Source organism: Astatotilapia calliptera, chromosome 3 (genome assembly GCF_900246225.1).
Source record: "Astatotilapia calliptera chromosome 3, fAstCal1.2, whole genome shotgun sequence".
In the NCBI taxonomy this organism is placed as follows: Eukaryota; Metazoa; Chordata; class Actinopteri; order Cichliformes; family Cichlidae; genus Astatotilapia; species Astatotilapia calliptera.
In genome coordinates, this window is record NC_039304.1 from 35,264,303 (window position 1) to 35,292,301 (window position 27,999).

General features: G+C 40.9%; 1 protein-coding gene across 1 annotated transcript in view; it reads right to left on the reverse strand.

Moving 5' to 3' along the window:
* The window catches only part of nrg3b (neuregulin 3b), a 202,393-nt gene extending 175,322 nt beyond the window's left edge, over nucleotides 1–27,071 (reverse strand). Inside the window, exon 1 of the mRNA XM_026163089.1 lies at nucleotides 25,866–27,071. Within this exon, the coding sequence (XP_026018874.1) occupies nucleotides 25,866–26,700 (835 nt within the window). The 5' untranslated portion in view covers nucleotides 26,701–27,071. The remainder of the gene's footprint in view (nucleotides 1–25,865) is intronic.
* Nucleotides 27,072–27,999: the final 928 nt, after the last annotated feature.

Below are 27,999 nucleotides of genomic sequence, written 5' to 3' on the forward strand. Positions count from 1 at the left end.
ACACTAGAAAAAAATGGTAAAATACTGCACTGCATTGTATTGTACAGTCAGGAACTGCAATATATATGATTTAACACTTATTAAACTTGACTTGTACTTTCCTCCTAGTTTTCATTATGAAGAATTGATATGAAAGTGCTTTGGCGTATGCCATTTAAAACATGGTCTTCATTTAGTGCTCTGTCTATATTCTAGTATTGAGAAATGGAGTCAAATGAACAGTGACAGAGGGCCAATTACAATTGCTATACTAAATGGCCTTATTAAAATGATAACTAGTTATAATCAAGACATCAAGGAAACTTGACAGCAAGAGAGAAATGCATTGATTATCTCCCACATTTCTGTGGTAACAAGATCAAAAATATTGACACTGCGGTCAGGAGCGTCAGAGCTCCTCGCAACCCAGAATCTGTCAGTAACCACAACAAATTTGCGTTTGGATTCACACTCAAAAATAATGGGAAGAAATCCACAATGGCAATGCTAGGAGATAAGGTGCACTTTTTCTGAAAGTGTGGGAGGATAAATGACCATCTGTCCTTTCAAATTAAGATGTACAGAACTACTTCAGAATGGAAATGGCAACTCCCTATCTGCAAAGCAATCAGAAAGGAGCTGAAAAAATAATTGAAAAAAACAAAACAAAACTCCATTATGGCCTCCCATTGCCCTGTAAACCAAATGAGAATATTGTTACGGTGTTTGCGGTGAAGAGAGCAAATCTGAGCAGAGGTGTGCCATTTTTCTAGCTGTGGCAGATCAAAATTAATGCTGTTAGGAAACAACACACTGATGTACAATAGCAGGAATGAGAGGCTCTGGCTTATATAAACTGTCATGGCTGTTTCAGAGAAAAAAATCAACAACAAATGAATATGACAAAAACGTTTTGTTTAATTTTCATTGCTATATGGTTCTCACTACTCAAATCTGTGTTTTATACTTTTTCTAAGTACGCCCAGTATTCTGGAATAAAATGTTTGAGATACAACATCCTCGTAGGATTTTGAAAAAAAAATTTTTTATATAACTTTTTCCAACCAGGAACTTTCATGCATGCCTCTCTCTCTAAAAAAATAAATAAATCACTGACCTATTTAAACCCCCCAATAAAAAAAAAAAGCTCCATGCATCGCTACTGTATAAACACATAGTAATTTGGCCCACCATGACATATTATTTATTCATCATAGTCAAATATTCAAATGTTGCAATTTTTATCGAGAAAACTATTCATATTTTACACTGACTTATAGTCGACCTGGTTAGTAAAGGATTTATCCCTTTGCAAAAAAATCTTTAGAAGCACACATGTTTGAAATGCACAATCGTGACCATTTGAGACCTCACCCTGTGCTCTCCATTTCAAAAGAAGCCCACTGTTGCCAATTTAGCAGCCAAACTAAATTGGCAGCCAAGCCCCCAGATGTGGGGATTATCATAACCCTTTAAGTTAAACATATTCCAAATGTTGCAGGATATTGCAACAAAGACACCACATATCCTTTAATGTTTTATTTTAGTTTGCCAACTGCGCATCCTGTAATAAAGGTTACATGATATTTATGCCATAATCATATAAGGCTCATCACAGCCATTACAAAACTACCATCAGGACACTCCCTCTCTATTAGGTTAATAACCTGATGTTGCTGCGTTATCATCTATTACACTGAAACTAAAGACCTTATGTGAGTACTTCTGTGTATGAATAGCTTTGATTTCTTTATTTCATCAGCTCTGTGCACAGCTCGAGGTTAGACGGATGTAATGAGGTAATTTGAAAAGGTTTTGTCTAACCTAAAGGAAATAAACACATTTATATGTGGAATCATTCTTTTAAACCCACACGGCAATGTTAAGCCATTAAAAAACTCGCGCATCGCTTTAAATGAGCTGATGTAATGCGACTATATGCTGCTGTATAGCTGATGTTATGTGTTGTCATCCTGGGTTGTGTGCCGAGTCTTGTATTGTTTATTCCAAACCACCTTTTGTAAGAAGTCACTAGCAAAAGCTCTCCAGAATTCTGAGTGTGGTTGCCATAGAGCATGGCTTATACTGCACACACGTACATCCCTCTGGAATATTAATCCCATCCCAATGGGGCAGCTCAGAGTATGAAAACAATAAGATCCCAGTGCTCGAAAATCCTCAGGAATTGACAGGCACACCCATTTAAAAAAAGAAAACAGCGTGGAAAAAAATAAGACAATAACCATGCAAAGCCATCAGTGCTTTTCCCATAAGAGTTAAGGTTTTAATTCCATCAGCCACAGACACAGAAGCAAACACTGAAAAGCAGTTTAGTATCAGTGAAATACAGATCAATAGCCGGCAAGAAATTAGAAGAAGCAAATATTGCAGCCAATAACATGTGAAGCATGCATGTGTTAAATTGCTTCACATTCAGATTTAAGTGAATCCTCTTTCAATTCTTAACTGCTCTGTAATGATGAAGCCTGAATGGGCTCATAACCCCGGTAAGCACCTGCTGCAATAGCTGGAATATTACCATTACCACACCACAACTCTAATGGTTGCCACTCTACGTCATTATGAAATTGCCCCCAAGTGCACCAATGAATGGCGTTAATGTGGTCCCAATTTCCTATTGCAAGGTCTGCAGTGTACTGTCATTGTGGTGAGCCAATGAGGGGTTTAGTGGACAGAGATAATTGTGGTACTGCTCATCATGACTACTGCAGTACTTAATCTATTGTATATGTAGCAAAACAACATACAGAAAGCTTTTTGCTCCTTCAGTAGACCGCTGCTCTCCGAATTCTCATCGTGTTACTGAGTGATTGCAGCGTGTTCCCCCAGATGGTTGGCCCAGGCGTACTGGGTGTCATCACCTCACTGAAGAGCAATTTAACAGTTAACTTACTCCACGCAAACCCAATTACAGGTAAATCTAATCCTGGATTAGACAATATGCAACTAGTCTTTGTTTACAAGGCTGGGGAAAAAAGGGATGCCCGATCTGGAAAAATTCCATTTAAAGGCCCCGAATAGATCTGCCCCGACTTACCACTGTGATCGACACCATTCCCTATTGCATTTACTTTGAGAAATTGGAATATTATTGAGTTGCTAGAAGCGACAGAAACGGAGAAACAGCACAAGTGCATTTCTTCTACTTCACTGCCACCAGACTTGGAAATAAGGTCATATTGTATAAGCATTAAAGCGGCTTGATTTGACTTATCAAATCTACCGCCCTGATCTGTTTCAGGTATTGTCCATTTGCCGCACCAAACGTCACATTCTGACACTGATAGGTATTAGTGTTTTCCTCGTATCTGGACACATTAACTTTGAGAGTCGACCCTGCCTCTCTCTGCTCTGCATTATTTCCCTGCATGCCAGATGAGAGGAGGTGAAATGCAGTAAATCAAATCAGTATTTGACACGCTATCATTAATGTGGCAACTACTCTACTATTGGTATATTTCCAATCTACTTCTTCTGAGCTTATTTGAGAACTTTGCATAATTATTCAGTGGATTGGGGCTTTCTATTCATCTGTCTCTTTATGTAACTGCTGATTTTTCTTTACAAGAGTGTCTCAAATTTGGAAGTAAATTTATTTCAGAGCCAATAAATTAAGTTAAATTATTCCAAAACCATTTCATTCTATTTTGAAATCCTAAGCAAGTTGGTTGTTATTCATTTTTTTATGGATTGTTAAGTTATAATACAACTTTGGGATAGCTGAAACCTAAATATTACAACTTTCCAGTTTTTTATTCTCGCGTCTTTCTTGTGTGTTTTTTTTTTCTGTCTGTACAGACAAAAAGAAAGTAGATTCAGGGAAAAGCAGCAACATCAATATATTAGAAACCACTCCAGTTGCCCTCCAATCTGCTCCACACATTCAGACACATGTGTGTTTACTCAGCATACAAGGTCATGGCTCCAAAGACACAACTGTCCACAAAAAGAGAGAGTATTGAAATGAAAAGCTGTGCCTAGAAATGAAACGTATTATATGAATTATAAAACAGCCTAGCGACATTAGCAAAATGACATCAAATGTGAATAGCAGAGTGCAAAGAGAAATTAGATTTCAACTGAACTGCAAACAGGGACATGTATGCACACTCTACATCATAACCATCTGCCTTTTTCTAATATTTGCAGAAGCCTGTATGTTTTGGGAGGAGTCCATTTTGGCAGCCGTAACCTCGCTCAGTCTTGGACTAGAAGCCAACCTGCTGTATATCCCCACATGCAACGCATTTGTATCATTTTAAAACTACAGTCTTGGGCAGGTTGTTGGGCAGGAAACCAGCTTCTCTTCCACCTCCATCATTCTTCTCCCCGCACCCCCTTGTGGATACAAACACACAACAAACACAAACGGCGCACTTGTGCAGCAGCAGTGTCATCTGGTCCTTTCAGCATCACTTCTCTCAAGGATCTTTAGCCAAGGCCAGCAAAGGCCACAAGAGATGGAACGGGTACTGTCACGCACATCTAAAAATCTTTGATCCCATCCATGTGTTTAAAATTTCATACACAGCCATTAGCTTGTGGTAAGTTGGCTTTTAAAGGGGACCACAGAGGAGGAACCATTAAAGTACATCTGGGAGGTCAGGGAATTCGCTGTCGTGTGCTCTGAGCATGCCCTAGTTAATTTTCCAGCAACAATCAAATTAAATTAGATTCAGACATTTTTGATGTTTGAAAGTCTTGCCTGTCAAGGAACTCAAAAAGTAGGCAGCACATATTTTTCATCTATGCTGCAAAATTTCCCTTCATGCTGACTGATGTCAAAAGATGTTGGTCCTTTGACATCAGTCGAATATTTTTTAGACAAGACCGGAAGCTATTAAAGACGGCCTGTCTCGATGGGCTGGGTAAAACCTCATCATTAATGTACTTGAATATTTAAGATATTGTCAGGATGTCTTGCAGAAAGCCGACACAGTTAATTCATTATTGCATGCATGACTTTTGCACAGCCGATCCTTCATTCATACTTTCTGTTAGTTAATGCTGCCAGATTAATTCGATTTCCAGCAAACATCTTTGCTGTATTTTTGTTGTCTGTTGCTGTTATTTAACACAGAACTTGCTCTGTCCTGATTAGATATCACTGATTATGTGTTTCCATTTTTTTCTTCTTTTGAATAGAAATCAGTGAAATGTAATTAGAATTTCATTTAATTTGGTGATGAAAATTATATTGTAGCAGAGGACCGAATTTGAGCGTTTTGTACCGACACATTTTTTTTTTCATCGCTAGCACTGCACCTTGATCAGTGAATATCATAAGCATCCCTGACTTTTTAATCCAAAGTGATATTAGCGCTACTCCAGTAGCTTAAATCTTTACTTCACCGTAATAACAAGCAACATATTACTATAACATAAAATCAGTTTTAAGCCTACGGAGCTAACACAATGGAGAAAAACAGCATCAGGGAAAGAGCATTGGGTTTAAAAGTAAATAAAGGTGTAGAGAGAAATAAAGGGGATTTTACTGGGGGAATAGAGGCAAGCATGATGCAGAGGCAAAAGGTGACAGTGAACCACCATTTGTCATGGTTGTCAATTAAAGACTGCGGAGCTTTTTAAACCAAATTCGCATCCAGTTAAAGAAATTGAATGCAGAAGCTAAAACGGAAACGGATAGAAAAAGAACTCTGATTCCATTTATCGGATTTAAAAGTGAATTCACAATTGCCTCTGGTGCCGTCTCGCAGTTTGCTGTAGATGCGTATAATTTATCCCCGGTAAGGGTCGCCCCATAGACACGTAAGCCTATACATACACACAATTTCAGTCCTATTGAGGGGATGTTTGTGGTGCTTGAAGGTCACACTCAATAATGAATTTAGTGGAGTTGTGGCAATTATACACACAAAGTGTTCATTCACACACACAGACACAAGGGGGCACATGCGGGTGCATGTGTGTGCGTGTCCCTTGACTCCCTTCACTCCAGTGCAATGATGATTGGGTCTCTCCACTGGACTAACTCCACTCCTGCTCTGCCATTTCACTCAGCACAGTGAGAAATCACCTAGTCAGTCTAGGACTATTACAGAGTAATTGGCCTTTTAAAGAGGGGTTCCACCATGTGAAACAGTGTAACTGAGAATGATACTCTTGTTGCTGAATTTTTCCATTTTGTCCTCGATTCTCCTACTCTTACATTCCTCACCCCTTCTGCCTTTCCTTCCCGCTTTCCTCCCCCTTCCACTCTCCTGGCCAGCTGCTCTCAGCGTGTCTGTGCCTTTCAGCATCATGTTCGAGCTGCACCCTGTCTTCTGCTGACTCTCGCTGACCTCTAAAAACCTACGTTACCTCTTTCAGCACCGGACAGCTCCCCCGACTGGACACACCAACTTTTGAATTTTGAAAGAAACATCACAACACGGCTGCAGATCAGAGCAGAAATTCGCTAGCAACGACATGCCATTACTGCCAGCCACGGCACTAGTATTAAAGATGACACTGTCCACGCAAAATGGCTAAACCAACCAAAACAGCAACGAGAATAGAGACAGCAGAAAAAAAGTTGATGTTAATAAAAGAGGAAGAGCAGTAAAAAAGAAAAGAGAAATGCAACAATGGGAAGATTCTACAGCCATGCTTGTGGTGCAGTGAGGCTGTGAGCTAAATACTAAATTATTGAGCAGTTGTTGAGACATTTGACTCGTACCCACAAATCAACCTCATGCAAGTGATACCGGAAATATAAAAATGTGACTTACAGCATAGATTCATTCAAATTTTATTTTATACTATGAAGCAGTCCAAACCAAAACAACAGGACAGAACTGTCACAATGCTAAATAATTATCATTTTGAATAAATAAATCATTTTGAATCCTCCTGAACGTATGACTGAAAACATACATGCCTTTATGCAGGTGAGAAAGTCCTTTATGAGATATAATGCAAAAATAATTGACTTAATAAGATAAGATAACCTTACAGAGGTTGTAGCTTTTTAAATATATATTTTTAGTTAAAAAAAATGTTAAAGACAGAGTTTGAACTAACTGATTCAATAATCAACTCAATGATCAATAATCACTGTTTATGTTTGAGCATTCAGAAAATAAAACTCGCATTCGCAACTAAATGATGGTAAATTCTGTGTTTTACAGCAGCAACTATATTGACATATAGAAAATCGGAGCAGAATGAAGAAATAAACACTTAAAAAAATGCATTAAATGCTTTCTGATGTATGATGCTGATGCTACTGCTGCTAATAATCATGATATTGAGATTTGTTTGTGCCGTATTATTATCTGGAATAATCTGAAATTATCAACCGGAATTTCAAGATGGTTTTCTTGTCGTTACCCAAACCTTTTTTTGTCTTCGCCAAAAAAATGATATATGATTTTATTAATTTGTCTACTTATTTTTTATTCATTTATTTTTGTTAAATGCGTTATGAATCAGTGTATGTTTCATGAGAGAGAGTACGAGTTGGTAATGCAGATGTGTTTTCAGTATTTATTGATGCGTTTTTAGCAGGTGGGAAAATTAAAACCTGGAGGACTTTGCTTTGCACTCAGTTTCTTGACACTGGTTAAAGTATCTTCATTACTTTCCCATAATATGTGTTTGCACGTGCATGGCTTGTGTATTCACAGAGATAGGGCCAGGGAGAGAGCTGTGAAAAAGTGATACGGGGGAAGAAAAGGGAGTAATAAGGGGAAACAAGGGGAAGGGGTGTGTGTGTGTGCATCAAACACATCAGCACATTAGCAGACTGTTTGGCTTAGAAGAAGGCAGGAGGGCTCCCAGGAGATGAATCACATAGGTGTGTGTGTCTATGTGTGTGTGTGTGGGAGAGAGAGGGAAATGGAGAGAATGGGGAAGACAAATGGCGGGAGAAACAGAGAGAAAAACAATGCATCTGAGAGTGGGTATAATGAGAGTGTGACCATGTGTCTCTCCGTGTGCCTATGTGTGAACATGTGTTCTTTTGTGCGTGTGACATGTGAATCTCTAGAAGTGAGGAGGAACAGGATTTGGGCCCTGAGAGAGGAAGTAAAGAATGACATCTTTAACAGTACACATCAGCTGAAAACCATAGGAAAAAAACAAAACAAGCACAATGTGAACCTGCCAGCACAAGCTCCATATTTTAACAGCACTGAAGGCATAGGTTTAGTCTGGACACATGTAACCTCTCCCTTTGGAGGTTTACTGGGCCGAGAGGAGACACAAAGGGTCTGACCCAAGACACTCTGCAGGGAATACGTCTCCCAGTGGCACCAGAGGCTACGCTAAATCCTAAGAACCTGCAGCAGAAAAGCAGGTCTGGATTGCTCTGCATGTCATGTTGTCATGGTGACCCTGACCTGCACATGCTATATATTGGGGTGGCTGGTTAATGGCATCCAGTGACGTGAAATAATTATGGAGATTGTACTTTGAACAGGATGACCCAGGCAGTAAGCATCTAACCTATTGATATGCTGTTTTGAAACAGCTCAACACGGATTAACCTGCAACAACATCAAACCAAGCCTTCATGTGCGGGGATCAGAAGCAATTTAAGCATAATGGTTGTGCCAAAAGATGCAAAAATAAAATGTGTGTGTCTGTGTGTGTGTGTCAGTGTCTTTAAGAATTTTCATTCAAAATACTGAAGTGCAGATGCATCATTTACATTAGTTTCCTGTGTTGGCAGTAGTGTGTTGCTCAGGCATAAGCTTTCTGTGGGACTGTTTTCCTACCGTAGCTGAAGAATCTTATGCTAGATTTCACCAGTAGAACTACTGACCTGCTCTATCACAGCTTACGTCCAGCAGCAAATTAATCTGCTGGCATTTTGCTTTCTGGAGGTGGCCTGGGGATGCGCTTGAGCTTGGACGTGTATTGTTCATTTCTTTGTGATGTAGAATACTTTGAGAACAGCCCTACTTTTCATCACAGCACCCCTGACCCCCCACTCCAAACAAAAAAGAAAAAGTCACATTCTGGCAGAAAATGCCACTCACTACAGCTTACTACAAAATTGCCAACTTGTTCACTTTAGTATACATGAAAGGAAATAACTGAAGTACCCCACTATTTGTGGGGAAAAGTAGAAAGGAGCATATTCAGTGCTTATAATACTTTTGTTTAAAATCATTTCTGGGGATTTACCTATGATGACATCATTGTGTGAGCATGAACCAATGCCTGGACTTATCATTGTTCCTTCATAGACCAAAATTATTTGTAGTTTCAATGGTTAACTACAGAAAACAACAACATACATGCAGATGAACTGCCAGAAGGTACTGCAAAATGTTGTTCAACTGTTCTATTACTTAAGTTACTACAGTTTTACTAGTTCACTACTCACAGCTGATCAGATACATGTGGTTTGTCCGTTTTAATCTTCTTAGGGTGGATTTACTTTCTGACAGGCATGTTGAAAACCTATGCATGGCGTAATATATGATATGTTGCGATCTTTATCCAGGATAGACGTCAGAGAATCAGATTAAAAATGGATTTTTCTGACGTTTGAAGACAGTAGCCATCTGGTCGATAACTCTCAGTGCATGTGTGCGGCTCTCCCGCATAAGAAAAAAAAAGGAGGGGAAAAAGAACTCAGGGATTCATTTAGATTAGTCGCTTGCTGATCTTCCACTTCCTCTGACAATGAGTCGATAGGGTGGCTTTTGGACAGGGGAAGCTACCTCTAGAAAACACATTCATGCTGCTAGCCAGACAGGAAGACATAGGGAAAGAAAGAAAGGGTGAGAGAGCCAGCAAAATTCCGGCCTACTCCTAGCCAGAGAGCGACAGAGAGAGGGAAAGAGGGGAGGAGAGAGAGAGAGAGGGAGGGTGGGGTGGGATGGGGGGATAGGACAGGGGAGGAGCAGGAGAGCAGTAATACGTTTTCATCTGAAATATTAAAGCCTCTGCATTAATCTGTCTTCGCTCTCCCCGGGGTGCTGGTGAAGGCTCTCTCTGTCCTAGAGTTCCCCTGGAAAAGGACAGAGGCTGACTGCCACACCTCCTGCCTCTCCACCACTCCTTTCATAATGGCCATTTAAGTGTTTGAGTGGGAGTGGGCAGTGCGCTAAGGTTTTCTGAAATGGCCGCTACAGGCTGCAAGCGCCAACTGACCAATTTTGAACTTAAGGACAATGGTGATGGGTTTTTTTCCACACTTTGAAGAGTTAAAAAGTTCAATACCTGACAAGCTGATGAATAATGGCTGAATATTTATAGTTTTTTAATATCAAGTAAAACGTGTGTTTTTTGCTTATTATCATTATCATTATTATTATTATTATTATTATTTAGATCAATATTAGAAGTTGATAAATCAATTATTTAATTTGTTATTAACTAATTGAATGAACAGTTTTAGCAATTTACAGCGAGCAGATACAAATTGACATATATTTTTAAATTTTATTAATTTTCTAATTCATTTTTTATCTATTTTTTATTTTGTAAAGTTGACAAATTACTTGATACTGGAAATACTTCCCTCATTATTTCAATTCATCATTCTGAAAAATTTAATAGATAGCCAAAATTAATTAACTTTTACTACAGCTGAGTAAGTAAGTGCAAGTCTGATGCATCAATGGCATAATTAATATTTTAACCTTAAATGGATGCCGATGCCAAAGTCAGCAGGTCAGTTTAAGAGTCTTCATCAACGACTTAAAAAAAGGCAGGTCGTAATGAGTGCTCTCTCGGCTGGATTTTTGGTCCATCAAAGCCTTCAAGCTTTTAACACCTACTCTAAATGTTCTGCTGGCATCTCATGAAGGTGGTGGCACCCATCTAGTCTTTATCTAGGCCACCAGATCCGCAGCTGGACCCATCTGGCCCAGCTTTCTCCTCATTCTGTCGCAGCACATACACACTTGCACGTGTGGGCACACACGAAATCCATCACGTACGCACACATACACACGCACTCAAACACACATACACACACACCAGCTGTTGTGGATTACCAAAGAACAAGTGCAGTATTTTCTGACTTCTGGCCAGTGTTTGATGGCCTCACCCTGGATGTGACCCAACACAAAAGCACAGGCTTGGTTATTATTACATACAATAACACAGGGTGCTTTGCTTCATGTGTGCACTGGTGACAAGCTTGTGGAAAGAGGGAATTGTGAAAAATGGCAGGTAAGAGTTTGTAAAGAAGTAGTTATCAGCATCCATCACGCTCACTGAAACCCAAAGACTTTGCAAGTTAGCAATAAAAAGCACATCGTATAGATAGTACCAAAAGACTTCACTGTTTGTGGTGCAAAAATCGGACAACTTAAAACAATCCCAAATCCTCTGCCAAGAAGAAGCCCATGAATTATGCCTTGTGCTTTCTTATCTGATGGAGCGCTAACATGGCCACTCAGAGAAATGTGGGTTCTTTTAATCAAGACGGTTTCCACTTCTGAGAAACAGGAAATCTGTCTGGCCTCACCTCCATCTATCTTAACTTCCCTCCAAACATTGATCTTTGCACACTGACCCTCCAATCTTCCCACTACCCGATCTCAGCTTAATCTTCATTATTCTCTCTAATGCCACAGACTCTTTCTGGATGGAGTGTCAGTCCCATCTTCACTAACCCTCACAGCATCCAGCGGTCCCATGCCACCCTTATTTGAGACACACACACACACTCCACAAATTCTGTAAAACAGACGGTTTAGGAGTAACAACATGCAAAATAGTCACTTGGGTACCCAGCTGAGGCTTTAAAGCTTAAGTTATTATGAAGGGGATAGGGTGAAGCCGCTGGACTGAGGCAACCTCACCAACTGCTTTCCCACAACTGCAATAAAATATTCCGTCATATCCCTCAAGCATCCCTGACTCCAGCTGGCATCAAAGAGTATACTTGATGACTGAGAGAGGAGTGCATATTAGTGCCAACAACGGCGCTGTCTCACTTGCACCGAGCTCTTCATTCCGTTCCATTAATGGCCGTCATGGATGCATTAGAGCAGAAGACACATCGGAGCACGGAAAAGTCTTTGCATGTCGCTCACATGCTCTGTCATGGAATTATAACGATGGGAATTTATGTTTCTTGTCTCTGCTGCTGGCTGGTTTGTTTGCACTGACTTAGCAGTCGACAACAGTGAAAATCTCACCTCCCAAGCACAGCAGTAAACAGAACAACCTTAAAATTATGAAAGGCTCAATATGCACAACTTTTGCTATTCAAGAGATCAAAACAGGCTCCACATCTCACTGTGGCTGTATTCCTTTCAGGCCGACTGTGACAGGTGTTTTATAGGAAGGAGCACTGTTGTTGTGGATGTCCTATCAATGATTCAATGCTGCACATCAGATGGAAGGGAGAGACAGAGAGAAAGATGTCTCTGCCTGGATGTTCGGAGGCGAACTTTCAATATATAATTCACTGAGTTGTCTGACGGATAGGGTGTGAATGTGATGGATGCTCTTTCAGTCTGGTGAAGATTCAGCGTACTTAAACCTTGGATCTCTTAGGCCACTTTGAGTATGAACTACACCACTGCCAAATGTCCTTTTATGATCTTTTGATCCTTACACTGTACAGCTGAAGAACCGAAGCACTACACACACGCACACAAAAAGCACGCACCGAACAGGTAAGTCGCTCTCGCACACGTTCCTACAGAAGATAACTGACAGCCGGTTCTTCCAATTAAACCGGGAGAACAGCAGAAACTCTCCAGTAACTCTCCAGTTGAGTAATCAAACGCACACAAGTGCAGTGAGTAACAAAAACACTTCATCCAATTTAATACTGGCAAGTGTGACGTGTGATAAATGTATTTACTCCCCATTGATTTTATTGATGTGCATTACAATAACAGCACCTCCGCTGACTACGCACCGTTTCCATGAAAGCCTTTGTGGGTCAATCACGGATTTGCAATTGTGTTTACTCAAGCAGAAAAGGGTGCTTGACACAATTTAAATGAAATAAATATCATTTCAGAACACCTTTTTTTTTTTAGATAAAAAAGCAACTGAGCAAAGATCCACAGTCCAAAGAGTGTGAGTGTTTATTGTTATGTTTAATCGGCAGGCTCGGGCAACAAATCCATGGAACGGAACCACGTAAGATGGCAGATTAGGGGAATACGGAACACACTCTGGAGTGATCGCTACGCTAGGGCTTTTGTCTTGTTATCTTTGGGAGAGAGTTGACATTATCCCCATGGATAAGGTTTTACCATGCATGGATTACCGCATGAAACAAGCTGTGTACGCCCCCAGGAAAATAACATGAGAGGACCTTAGTTGATCCCATCTCCCTCTCCACTCGGGCTCCATCCCTCACTATTCATCACTGACATGATCGGCACACCTGGGGCTTCTGACACTGTGTTTGAAAATAATGACATCTGCTGTAGTTTCACAAGGAGCATTAGGTCATTTTTCACTGTATACTGAACAATGGGTTGTGCAAATACTTAAACAAGATTTTGCTTAGTCTTTGAGGCCACGTTAAATGTACATTCCTGCACAGATCTTTTCATTAATAATTTTTCAATCAATTTACACATATCAGGCTTGAAACCGTAAGGCAGGAAAATGGCCGAGCTAAAAAGAGACACGATCTAAATTTTGTATGAGCAACATAATACTAAATAAAAAAAGACAAGACGAAACGTTATTGAAAGGGACGTCCTTTAAAGCGCTCGACTGAAGTAGCCTCCTTAATATCTTCAGAAATGGTATTCCACTGTTTGGAATCTGAAAGCCTAGTTTTCTTTCTTTCTTTTTCCTAGTTTTTAAGATCTAACGCAGCGAAGGATCAGACTGACTTGTGGACAAACATAAAACAACACAGACTCTTCCATGCAGGCTGGTCCTCAGCCTCTTAAAGCTTTGTGTACAATGAGAAGTACTTTAAAGATATGCCCAAACGATACATGGAGCCAGTGCTCTTCAAAACACAGTGTTGCTCCACTTCAATTAGCACGATGCGCCGTCTGGTTTTAGTTTTGATCAGAAGTCTTGCAGCAGAATGTTGAATATTTTGTAGCTTCTCAAAGGCGAGCAGAGCATGCTATCAAGACAGCTTCTTCTACACAACATCTCATCCATTTGATGAATGCACAAAAAGTTGCTGAAAATAATTTCACGAGACTTGAAACAGGACCTTCGTTGTGACAGCAAAGTCTTTGGAAGGTTTTAAATAGAAAAGAGGCCATTTGAACCTCAATGTCTAGGTCAGGTTTGTGTAGGAGAGACTCAACGACTGCAGCAGCTCTGCGTCTGGAAAAATCCTATTGTCAGGGCATGTGTTTTTAATTTTCAGGACATTATCTGACACTCTGTTATAGTCATGCTTAAAAAAATCTAGTGAGAAGACAGCACGGAGAGGATTTCCTTTCATCTTTAAAGGCTTTTTAAGGGAGGAAAATCGATGTATAAACTCCTGGAGTATGAAGGTAGTATTTCTTTGTGAAAATATCTCTATTTGTGCAGTAATTTGATTGTTGGAAGAATTTGGTAATTCCACCCCTTGTGCCATTTGGGGCCTTACATATCACCATTATGTAATGCCTCACAAAATAACAGATGAATTGGATAATCTATTTGTAATCCCATTTCACATTTGCGGCAAGGTGCAAAAAGACGTGAATGGAAATGATTGCATAAGGAACTGAGCTGTTATGGAAAGCAATGGCTGCTACACCTGTGCAGCTTAAAGGTTTAGCACAATATGAACAACTAAAGAAATTCAGGGTCCTATTTTGAGCACAGCAGATATCAGCGATGAAATAGGCTCGATTTCTTGTCATAATTTCCTTGGGAATTCTTCTGGAGGAAGTGGCGACAGCAGCTAATATGGAATGATGAATGATACCCTTATCTCTTCCGGTACACTCCTCAGATAAGAGCTCTTATTGGCTGGTAGTCATATTATCAGTGATGTGAGGTGACTGGAAAAAAAAGGGAAAGAAAGCCTGCAAAGAAGAAAGGAGACAGAAGAGAGAGGCGTGACTTAAAATAGAGGACAGAAGGATGAGAATTTCAAAGAAAGAAAGAAAGAAAGAAAGGAGAAACTAAGTTTAGAGGCTTGAATGATAGTGGGAGGGAGGCGAGAGAGGATGAGAGAGCAAGAGGTGACCTCCATCTTCACCTACACCTCCACACGCCAAAACAACCCTCTCCATCTCAACCAGGGCATCATGGCACGTTTCCCGTCACTGGGGGTGGCAGCAGGCCACACATTGCAGTGAATCAATCCGACTGCTGCAACCTCCGCAATCCACACTCTCCTGCAGGCTCGTCATGTACCCAGATGCTATGTGCGAACCAGGAAGTGAGAAATCATGTTCTACATGCTGCACGCGCCTCCGTTCAAAATCGTGATTTAAACATATCTCTGTGCTGAAACAGCTGAGGTCTAGATACAGATAACTTTGGAGGAAATGATGAAACGCTGTCTACTTTACAGCAGGGGGTTTATGTTTATACCAACAAGATTAGTGCTAGTTGGAAATTAACAAAGGAGTTGCAAATTATTTTTTCTTTCTTTTTTATTTTTTTAAATTAATTATCTATTTAAAAAAATAAATGTAAACATTAATACAATCCACAAGCATGCTATCGTATGTCTTACTCACAGTGTTCTCCTTTTATAACCCCTCATGCAGCTTTAGAGGATTTGTAGGCCGTAAAAATGTTTTTCATAATAGTTAATGAAGGTTTTATGCAACCACTACAGCTGTAATTTATCCAGAATGGAATCCATTTATCTAACAGACTAGGGAAGAACTAACCTAGCTAACCTAAATCACAAATGGCACTGCCACTTACAGTCCCCTGGCAGACAAAAATTGGACGTTATTAGATTCATCGCATCCCACCAAAACCTGCCTCAAAGCCACCATCACCGCCAACGCGTCGAGGCCCCACTTCCCTTCTTTTCTGCCTCTTTTGTTTGCAAATTGATAACAGAACCAGAGACCCCACAGGGTCTGTAATTCAATATTGGGATCTAACAGTCTCAGATCAGATATGATGGACTGTAATGCTCTCTGAACTTCCACATCCACACACGCTCCTATAGCTCAGAGCCCCTCGAGCTATAGGGAAGTAACTGGGTAACTCTTTGCATCGATGAGCGAATAACTAACTGAATGAATGAATGAATGCGTGAATGAATGATGGGGTTTTTTTGAGAATTAGAAGCAGACATAAGTGAGTAAGTGAGTACCCACTGTGTTAGACTTGCATTTGACAGCTGGTGATTGAACTGAGCCTTAATGAGCATTCCCTAAGGTCATGCATATCACCACCGTCACTAAACCAAGCCTTTAAAGCTGCCTCCACTACTTATTTCTTTCAATTTGAAAGGATATAAAGTGGGAGACGCATGGTCAGAGACAATAATGTCCACTGTTTACTTTTCATAAGGATTATTCTATCCCTTAGGCTAAGAATACCTTTATTTCTCTGTGGAAATATTAATAACAACTTCCTCTGTGGGGAGAGATATTGCCACAATTATTAAAAAACAAAGAGCAAAAACAAGCTAAATCCCAAAGTTTTCCTGTGTTTGCATCCAGGGCACTTATGAATATTGATGCCATTGACCCTGAATAGCAGCCTATTGAAGCTAAAGTCCATGCACTTACATCCTTTACATGTTTTTGCCATAATAGGATCAAGCACAGGGCAGGTGAAGTGCTTTATAAAAGGGAATCTTCATCAGTTATGCACATTTCCCGGCAATACACATTCCACATGGTATTCTTTGGATATATTAATATTTCACCTCCCTGAATATAATGCTACTCCTCGCAGCTATCTCTCAGTGGACATTTTGTCCACATGAATCACACAGTGATCACACAGCCACTAAGATGGCTTCGTTCAGTACTTAAAGTAGAAAAGTTTCTCCTCAGTGGATAAACAGGATATGGATGACTGCAGTGACACACTGCAAATATACTTGTACCCAGACAGAAATGGCTGATTGATGAGTCACATTTCAGGGCAGCTGAATAAAAAAACAAAGCAAAACAAACAAACGGAAAAATCAAAAGAGTATAAAGAGATTTTTTTTGCTTCTCTTCAGACATTTTTTAAAAACTTTTCTGTCTCTTTAAGGTCTTGCCTGTATAGCAAGATTGACAGGGAGTGAGATACCCGTCTCGAGCCACATTCCCTCAGGAATCACTGACCTTTTACCACCAGCACGAAAGTCATGTATAATTTAGGTTCCGGGAGCTTAAGGTTAGGGTCGGGGACATTGTTGCAGTTAGGCTCATATTTAACCATCAATGCTATCTCTTTTTCTAGAATGTTCTCAAAAGCCGACACTAATAGAAGCTGCCGATTGATCAGTTGGGTTGATATCATCAGCTGATATTTTCTATTTGTGGCACAGTGCTGTGGTGGTTAGCAATGCTGCCTCACAGCAAGAAGGTCCTGGATGCAAATCCACTCTGACGCCATTCTGTGTGGAGTTTGCAGGTTCTCCCTGTGTCTGTGTGGGTTCTCCTTGGGTAGTCTGGTTATCTGGTGATTCTAAATTGACTGTAGGTGTGAATCTGACTGAATGGTTATCTGTCCAGGGTGTTCCCTGCCTCTGCTCCTATGAGAGCTCCAGGTAGCCCTCAGAAGAAGACTGATTAGATATTTGCTGATCTATACTAATGCTGGTATTTATGACATTTGATAAACATTAAAAAAGTTGGCCCTGAAGAAACACCCTTCAAGTATCTTATGAGTGTTGATATTACATAGTTTGTCCACCACAGTGCAGTTTGAAGCTTCGCTGTTAGCAACACAAGTGTTTGAAATATCACAAAAACCAGTTTAGAGAAAAAATACCCACTGATACAGACGAATATCAGATTTTTATATCACCAAATATCACTATTGGCACGTCTTTAATATCTTCTATCAGTCGGCCTCTAGAGGCTAGCAGCAATCCACAATCCAGCTTGATAAATTGACCATTGTTTTCTCAATTTTGACATTTTTGTTTCATACAGAAAATCTCAAAAGTTTCAATTTTCTACAACATAACAAATGCAAACATCAAAATTCCTCGATTCCTCCCTATTTGAAAAGAAAGAACTTTTGTTATTTTTACTTAGAAGGTGAAATACTGGCCATTTTTCTTGAATGCCAGAATCAACTCAAAGAGTTGCACAATCTTACCAGAAGTTGGTATAGTGCATGCCTTTCCCATTTATCTACATAACAAAAAAACCAATACAGCTTCCCACACACATATGCATAAAATGTATGTGTACTGTATACAATAATACACTGATACACTGATAACTTTGACTGATTTGCATTGCTTGCTGATTCAGTTCAGTATAGAACAAACCATGCAGACATTGCGGTGACAGGACAGAAATGAAATACTTGTAAAATTCAAATGCGGATAATACCTTCAGGGCAATCTGCATAAAAATGAGAGATAATAATAGAACGGCTAGAATGGTGGTCTGAGATATGTAAAATGTCTGGCTGAGGCCCATTCAGTTAAGTGTGATGTCTCTGTGCTTTTAACTTGTATCTGGATCCTCACTTCTGGGGCCTGCTCTTGAAGTTTTTGACAGTTTTTGCGCCAATAAATTTTAATTTTTTTATTTTTCTCCTTTGTATCCAACATACCCCATTTCTCTCCTCATGCCATCGTTCATTCTTCCTCTCTTCCTCTCTCCTAGCCATCCTTACTCGAGGCTCGCTCTCCTGCCCTCTTCCTTATTGATTCTTTGAGGTTCAGTGAATAGAGCAGAGCACCAGCAATGGAAAGGGCATGGGATCAATTCCCACAAAATTTCAAACATTCACTGGGCTGTCACTCTAGGATAATGTGTCTGCAGGCTTTTCTTTCTGCTTTGTTATTGGTGCCCATCAGTGTCAAGTGTCTCTGCTAGATGTTCAGGGCCACCACTGCACAATACTGCACACATCTTCTACTGTCTGATGAAACCAGGTAATTCTAAATTCATAACTCCCTGATATTTTTTAAGATCTCTGCTTTATGAACTTGATAAAAAAAATTAATAAAAGGTTGTTGTTTTGATATTGTAGGTGTACAGTTGTTTGTATGTTAGAAACACTAATGGAAGCCATTTGGTACAGTGTCAGAAGAATTATAGGTAGTGCAGTATGTCTGAGTGCAAGGCCTTTCCTAATGCCTTCTATAGCAGTGCAAATATGAATAATTTCTATTTGTGTCATCTTACCGTTCACACAAACAATCTATGGATACAGAAACAGCTCCTCGCTCATTTTAAGCAATTAAGCATCTAAATAAGTGTTTGGTATACAGCTGTGCTAAACAAAGCTTTCAAAAAGCTAACTAGCATTCACTTTAACAACATCAAAATATCTCTACCTTAAATGGGACCATCATGTTGCTCTTCTGAAGCCAACTAGCTAGACTAAAATGTAACTTAATGACTTTCAGCCTCAAATGATAGAAGCTGGGGCCATATAAGCCTGCCTTCCAACTAGGAAGGTATTTGTAAATCGGTGCAGCTGCACACACTGTGCAGAGGCAGCCTTGCTTGGGCCGGCCTCAGCGAACAAGCAGAGCATGTCTCGGGAGAGACAGAGGGGCCTCAGAGGCAGCCTGGCAAATCTGAGCCTGACCTCCCTGGAGAGAGCGAGAGAGAGGCAAACTGGATTTATATCTTTGTTTTTAATCCCCCTTACACGCATCACTTGTCCTACAGTAATACTTTGTGCAGGCTTCGTGTATAGTCAAGAAGCAACAGAAACAAACAAACAAACAAACAACAGCAGAAAAATCAGGGCTTGCATGTCAAAAAACCTTTCTACTACTTTTTTTTTCAGTAACATCAGAGAAAACAAATCATTTACGGTTATGGTCTCTTTTTTATTGTTCCTACATCTGTGAGGTACTGTAACTGGCTCGCTTTTAACCCTAAAATCATATTGTGATGTTATTCTGACTCAAATGAAGTAAGTACAGTTTATTTGAATGGCACATTTTCAGTTCAATTGTATTTTTACAGCCCCAAATCACAGAAACAGTCACCTCAAGGTGCAAATTTAAAGACCCTACATTTAAAACCAAAGCGCTTTACAATATATCAATGATAAGAACAATACATGAAAAGTAAAAGTTGAATAAATCTAAAATAAAAACGTTCCTAAAACACACTGTTCACATAAAACAGCATGGCACCACCAACCTACTCTCCAAATAGTTCCAGAGATCAACTGATTCCAAAAGCCTGACCAAAAAACGCAAATCTTTAGTTCAGATTTAAAGACAATCCCAGCCTTTGATTCTTGTCTGAGGTCATTCAGGAGATCATTACAGAGTCTTGGCGAAACAAGAGCAAAGGCACGACCCCCTTTTTGAAATAAGCTTCGATCGCAGGATGGTTAAGGCTGATTGGGGACTAAACCTTAATGATTTTGAGCAAGTGTATGGACGGAGCATATCTATCACATTCAAGACCATTGAAGTCTTTAAAGGCTTTAAATTTGTGTTGACATTTACTTCTTATTAAGCTTTTTGCGTGTGTATTTATTTGGCTGGGGCCCGTCACTGTAACTGAGATGCCCATCTGTTTAATGACATTTCCAGGTAACAATGAATCTGTCGAGGCTGCTAAAAATAAAAACGTCCAGATTGTCATTTATCATGATCAGAGCTTTTTATGCCAAATTATTTCGTAAGATATGTGTTAACAAGCTCAAAAAATCTGTTAATTGCATACAGGAAAAAAAACAAGCAGCTTCAAGATGAAGGACTAAGTAAAATTCCATTCCCTTAAGTGACAAGGGAGCCAGGCTGATCATTTAAACCTATAGGGAATAATAACAACAAGACATTTTGGGTTTTTTATGCCTTCAGTGCTCAGCTGTTTTGATTTAATAGCTGTTTTTTTAGCCAATTGAGTTACAACTGCCTTGATGGCTCAATTTCTAGCTTTAACACACTTTGATCATGTTCCCCAAAATGTAAAAAGTGCTGATGCAAACTGGGACACTTCCCACATATAAAGGCGCTGACTGACTCTGCTCTTTCTCTAAATGAGGAAATAGCCATTGATTGCAATAAAGAGCAAGAGAGAGCTTTGAGTCGCTTGCAAAAAAAAAAAAGAAGCAAAATTTGAATGTGGCTGGTGATTCACAGGTCTGTAATCAGGCTAGTGAGATGTGGACGGAATTACAACCACACTTTACTGAAGATTTCTTACAAATGAGGCGAGAGACGCATGGGCCCCGAGCCAACACAGAGTCTCATGGTTGCCCAACAGACATTCATTGTGCACTGCTCCATTTGCCTGTTATATCCCTGCTTGTATGTAGAGAGTGGAGCTGCATACATAACCTCACATAGAGAAAAACAGACGAGGGATTCATGCGTACGGGCACACACATGCTTCACGGTTTCCTTTGTGTTCACGAGTACGTATCGGCAGTTCAGCGACTACTCATGGATATGAGCTAAGGAGCTAAAGTAAAAGGGGGACAGAAAGCACAAAAGCAAAGCAAAAATAGATGGTGGAATACAATGACACAGAGAGCGGACACAATAACCACGGGGAGAGAGGGAGATGGGGGGGAAAGGGAGGAGAAAGGAATACAAAAGGACTAGGTAAAATATGTCATTATCCTCAACAGACAAAGATTTTCTGTCTTCCAGGACACAGAGATTCGTTTAGATCTTCACCAAACGTAGCAAGTGGTAGTGAAGTAGAGGGAGAAAAATGCTTTGGAAAACCTACCTCCTATATGTCATCAACTTGAAACCAAAGACTGTACATTATAACAACTTAAAAAATGAAATCCCTTTTATCTGAAGTCACGGTTTACAGGGCATTTTATCACCTGCCAAGAATTTCCCTGCGTGTTCTTATGTTGTACTGCACAACTAAAGGCTCCTATAGCAAGCGTGATACAACTGAGCCTTAGAAGAGGCGATGTTTTCCTTTTTTGTTGGGGTTTTGAGAAAAATAAAGCACATAAAGACTGAGCAGGTTATGAAATTAAATGTAATTAGCAGAAGGGTTGTGAGAATGCAAGTGATATCCAGTAAATAAAATGCTTCAATATTTGAGCCCATAGCAACACCGCAGGAGACGATGCATAGCAGAATAACGTAGCAACAAGAAGCTTTTCAACACTGAGTGCAGCCTTGACTTGACAGAATAAGCATCAACAGTGGTTGAAATAGACACTGAGAACTAAGCTGTACATTCCTGGTGTCTATCCTGAGGGTTACAGATGTTTGAGTTAAACTTATACAGATTTACTTTGACATTTCAAAGTATATAGATATAAACACATAAATATGCACATATATTGGCAATACTGTGACACTAAGAAGTCCATATGAACTTCATTTCCTCCATAATGTCATTGAAATAGGAAATTTTCACATTTTTTACATTCATTTATTCTGAAAATGTGATATCGGATATTTCAAACATTTATTGCTTTAATTTAGATGCATATAGCTTATAAATCATGAAGATAAAAAAAAATCAGTATCTTAAGTTGGTGAGAGGTTGGGTATTTCTCATCATTGTTTAACAGACTCTCTAATAGGTTCAGGTCAGGTGATTTGGCTAGCCAGTCAAGCAGAGTTATGTCGACACATGGTGAGCAAACCATTTGGTAGTAGTTTTGGCACTGTGGGCAGGTACTTAGCCCTGCTGGCAAAGGAAATCAGCATCTCCGTAAAGCCCGTCACCAGGTAAAACCTCCTGGTAGATGTCTGGGTTGATTTTGGACTTAATAAAACATAATGGACTAACCAACACCAAGACATGGCACACCGAATGATCACAGACTGTGGAAACTTCACACTGGACTTCAAATCCCTGGCTTATGAGGCTGACTGCTTTTCCTCGAGATGCCTCAGACTTTGATTTCTAAATGGAATACAACATTTACTTTAATCTGAAAAGAGGACTTTTGGACCAATGAGCAACAGTTGGGTTCTTTTTCTCCTCACTCCAAGTAAAAAACTGCTGACATCACTGGTTCAGAAGTGATAAGATATTAGGAATGCAACAGCACAAGCCTCAGTGCACTCCCTGTCAAGTTCTGGAATCAACTTTTCGTCACAATCAAGAAAATCAAGATTGTAGTCATCCACGTTACTTGTGCACCTCTTCCCACCACACTTTTCCCGTCCAGTCAACTATCCATGAATACAGAAAGCTTTGATATGGCACTCAGAGAACAGCCAGTCTTTTCACCTTCTGCATTTTTCCCTCCTTCTGGAGAGTATCAGTGGCCGTCATCTGGACAACTGTAAAGTTGTCTTCCCCATGATTTTGTTGTGTGGACAGAACTATACTATGAGACAGATGCTATTCGTACGGTTTAAATTGTAATGTACTCAAACTTGAAAAGAATGAATCACGATAGTGGATTTCTGATTGGCTGATCATGGGCTACAAGCTGTCATTTTTCACACAGGCTTCATTCAAGTTTTGTTTTAGGAGAAAATCACTTTTGAATTTGTAGATGCTCTGACAATGATCAGCTGCTGTCATGGTTTGATAAATCTAGCTGTAAGATTTTCTGGTGAAGTACCTGGCTGTTAAAATGGCATTACTCACTGTAGAAGCGCAACATATTTTTATTTCAAATAACACTATTTCTGGCATTGTGAACTACTACCAAAGAGCTTTCTAAACTCTCACAAGTGATTTTGAGAAACACGACAAGGGCTTAAAGTTTGTAACCTGGATTTGTTGTTCAAGGTTATAGTTTGCATTATTATTTTGTATCACAGAGATTCCTAAAACATTAGCCAAAATCCATACTTGTTGCTTTCAAGCTCAATAAGCCCCGTAGAGTTGTGTTTTGGTGCCAGTGAAGTGCCACCTGCAGGCTTTACTAAAGGATTCAACAAGTGGGCCAAAATGTCAGCCCACTCTGCATGATGTCAACAAGTGGGCTAGAAACTTCTATAAAAAAAACAACACCAAATAAAACAGCATCAGCCACCAGTGAAAATTACGTTTACATTTCAAAGCTTCTATTAATGGAAGGCAGCTTTACTAAGAATGCTCTAGCTTGTGAAGCCTGCGCCCTTTTATACTATAGAGTACAAACAGATGCTTCCTGATGTTCACACAAGGGGGTTGCCCACTTTGGCAGCTTTCAGCTGTTTGGCAGCTCTTTGTGGAGTGATATAATTGACTGTGGAGCAGTGGATTATTCTGCAGGAGAAGTCAGAAGACTGTCTTTATGCTATTCCTCATGCCACAGCTGTTTTCTGGCCAAACAGGTTTACCACAGCGCCCATATTTGGGATAATGAGAAAGGTAGCACAGCAGGGGTTTTTTTGTTTTAAAAAGGTGGTTTAACATCCAATTTCCAAACAGCTATGCAGGAAATATGTTGCCCTAAGCTAAAGAAAAATATATCACTTAATCACTGTCAGTGGAGTATTAGCCACTGACGTGTCCGGCGACGAACACGGAGATAAGAAATAACTTGTAGTCATCCGGAACTGCTGTCCAAACATATGAGCCATAGCAGAAATGTTGAGAAATGAAGGTTCATGTTGTCATCGTGATACTTTGTCACTGCCCTCTGGAGAAGTAGGTTGAAAAAAGAACAGGAAGCTATCCAAAAATACTCTAATGGTGAGTCCAGTTATCGGAAGTGAAAATGCAACTGAGCCAGAATAGGGCACTAAAATGAAAGACCCCTACTGAAATCCCAAAATGCTCCCAACATCAGTGAGTTGAAAAAAAAAGTTACATTTTACGTAGTCATACCCAGTTCTAATGATTACACACACATCATGCTCCACCCACATAAAAAAAAGAAAATCTGTGTGAAGTTCAGAACATGTCCCTTGTGGAATTGATCACGAAGCCTTCTTTCTTTACACAATGCAAAATATGCAAAATTCACAGCTCCCCTGCTTTAAACCCTATCTCCCTATAGCCTTTCCCTCACTTAGCCCTCTCCATCTGCCATCTCTCTCTTCTCACAACTCCTACTCTTCAATTTCCTGCTTTGTTGTGCTTCCCGCATTCACTTCCTTCCTTCGCCATCCTCTTCAACTTTATGTTGTTTTCAAAGCATTTCTCATCTTTTAATCCATTTCCTACCACATATATTTCCACTTGTCCTCGCAAACGTCATTCTCATCCCTGTACCCATCATATTTCCCCCTCTCAGTCTCTTTTTTTATTAGTATCTCCTCCTCCTTGCCTCCCTGCAGTGTTAAAGCTGTACCTGCGGCATTCTGCTCTCAGTATCCTCTCATCTAAATGGGATGTGTGGCCTTGTTATAACTGATTCCTCTAGACAAGAGGTGAGAGCTAACCTTTCTCCTGCTTCCACACCTCACCCGCTCCTGTTATTTGTTTTCATAACACAAATATGCTGTCCTCGGTCACAGCATCCATCAAAAAGCTTTAACATCCCAACTCTAGCAGACAAAACAAAATAAATTCTACGAAATGGAGCTCTGTCTTTAACGGTGCTTAAACCACTGTGTGAAAAAAAGAAAAACCTCCTCCGGAGGTAAGATTCATATCGGATTAATGCACAAGTGAAAGATAAAGACAAGAGGGGTGAAAATACTGAGAATATCCTCGGATATCTGCCTGTGCTAATGAATATGATTAATGTTAAGCTGCTAGAGTATCCACTTTCCATGTGGATATCGAAGGGAAAAAAATTATATTCTCAGCCCATGAGTTACAACAAAGCATATCAGACGAAATAGGTTTTCTTTACCAAGGCACACAGGTAGAGATGATAACTCGTTACTGTAGTCAAATACCATCCTTCCTGTTATAAAGGCCCAGAGAAAAAAGAAGCTCTTGTGGTACACTCATCGGGAGACTCACACGCATAACCTCACACAGCAGTACTCACTTATACAATTCCATAAATTCAAAAAGTGAACTTACGCGTCCGGAAGCGGTGGTGTGGGCGTGTGGCCGGGCCCTTGCCTGGGCGTCCATGATTCCAGCGTGACGTGGGCTTGACAGGGGCTGGCGGTTGAGAGGTGGTCGGCTGTACCTTAGCAGTGGCCTTCAGTGTAGCTGTAGTTGTAACAGATGTGGTAGTGGTGACGGTAGGAGAAGTCTGCCCTGGCTTGGAGTTGACAGCTCCATTACGTCCATTGCTGTTTCCCTTTCTCACATTACTTCGAGGGGTGACCTCCCTACCGCTGGATGGTGGAGTGAGTCGGGTGGCACGAGTAGCAGAAGTGGTAACAGTCCCGCTAACGCGGGTGCCAGCACGGTTATGAAGGTGTGGGGCACTGTTGCCATCTCCATTGGCAGTGCTGCCATTGGCCGAGTGATTAGCTGGAGGCCCTGATCTAGTTCTTGGCGCTGGGGCGGTACCGTCTGCAGCTAGTGGCGTGGTAGTTGACACCATTGCTGTCGTAGAGGCTGCTAAAGTACTGGTGGCAGTGGAAATGTCAGGCCCCTTGGGCATGGCACTGGGTTTAGAGAGAAATATAGGATCCTGTCCAATGCTACCTTTAGGATCCACTAGATCAGTGGGGACATAGTCTTGGACGGATCCCACCACAATCCATTTTAGCAGCATAAGACTGAGTCCCAGTCCCACAAAGCCCATGACTAGGGGCACGGCACAGAGCCAGGTCTGCTGGCGAGGCCACACGGCACAGGGGCCACAGCGGAGAGGGCCTGGGGCTCGAGGAGATGCCTGTTCTGCCCCTGGTTCCTCCAGCGTCATGGCTGCTAGAGTACTTGCACCAGAACGATCGCTCATCCTGCTGGAGGTTTTTTTTGTCTCTTTTAAGGTACTGGGAAGGTCAAACAGGTGGCCAAATTACACAATGGCATGTAAGAGGAAGGACAAGTGGTGCAGAAGAAATGCTGTGCATCTTAAGTAAATAGTACCCACACAATACCTGGTCTATATGCCTTCATGCAGCAACATAAAACACGTACTAATGCACAAGCACCCACAAGCAGAGCAGACACGAGATAGCCTAAGTTACTCAGTCACGTACTAGGTGTAGGCTTACTAATTAAAAGCTGGCACGGCACTCAAATGCATACACGAGCAATATAACCTACACTCCCTCTGTCGGACAACAAACCACATAAACTCACACAGACACAGAAATGCACAAGAATATACACACAAGCACACAGGTTATGGACAGGTGAGAGAGAGAGAGAGAGAGAGAGAGAGAGAGAGGCGGGGAAGAGGGAGGGGGGTCGGGGGAGGGCGCCTCACTGTAGTTTAGCGCTAACGAAGCGATGATAAATCCCAGGATGCTTCACTCCCTTGTTAAAAAGCCGACGCAAAAAAACGAAAGATATCGATCCGTTGCGTGGCGAGCTTCAGATTGGAGCTGTAAATCCATACGCGTGTGTGTTCGTGCGCAGACCAACAACCTGGGCTAAAGGCAGCACCCTTCTCCACTCAGCTGGATGATTATCGGCCGAATAAGGTCGGCAAAAGACAAATTCTTCAAATCACTCTACTCTTGGGTCTCATCGGAGTTTACTTTACATTAGAGCCTGTAGCTTATGTGCAGCCTACTAATGGGCTCCCTTTCCCACTTGCAATGTCTTTGTAGGCTGCTCCAACTTTGCCCCTCACAGCCCTTAGGAACGGCCACCCTTTCGGTCGCTCCAGCTGTCGATAATCCAAGCCGGTGAAAGCCACCGAAACTGAAACGAGGCAGGGCAGAAGGGGATCTGATGTGATCTGCCAATGAGACTGGGGCGGTGTTGCTGTTGGTGGTGCCCTGAGAAGCGGGCTAAATCCAATTGATCCTGGTCTAATCCATACGCTGACCACCCCGCGCTGATTTCCCGGAATGACAGCGGCGTGTCTCCAGAGCAGTCTGACTGCAGTCCGTCCCTGGGATAATAGATCCGGTGTTTGGTGGAGGAGAGAGAAGAGAAAGAAGAAGAAAAAAAACAGGAGCCCCTTACGATTCGTTTACCTTCGCTGCATTCCCACAGTGGTGCAAGCAGCAGAAAGGGAGACGGGTAGAAAAGAGGATGGGGAAGAGAGAGAGAGGGAGGAGGGGGGTACTGCTGCTCTGAAAAA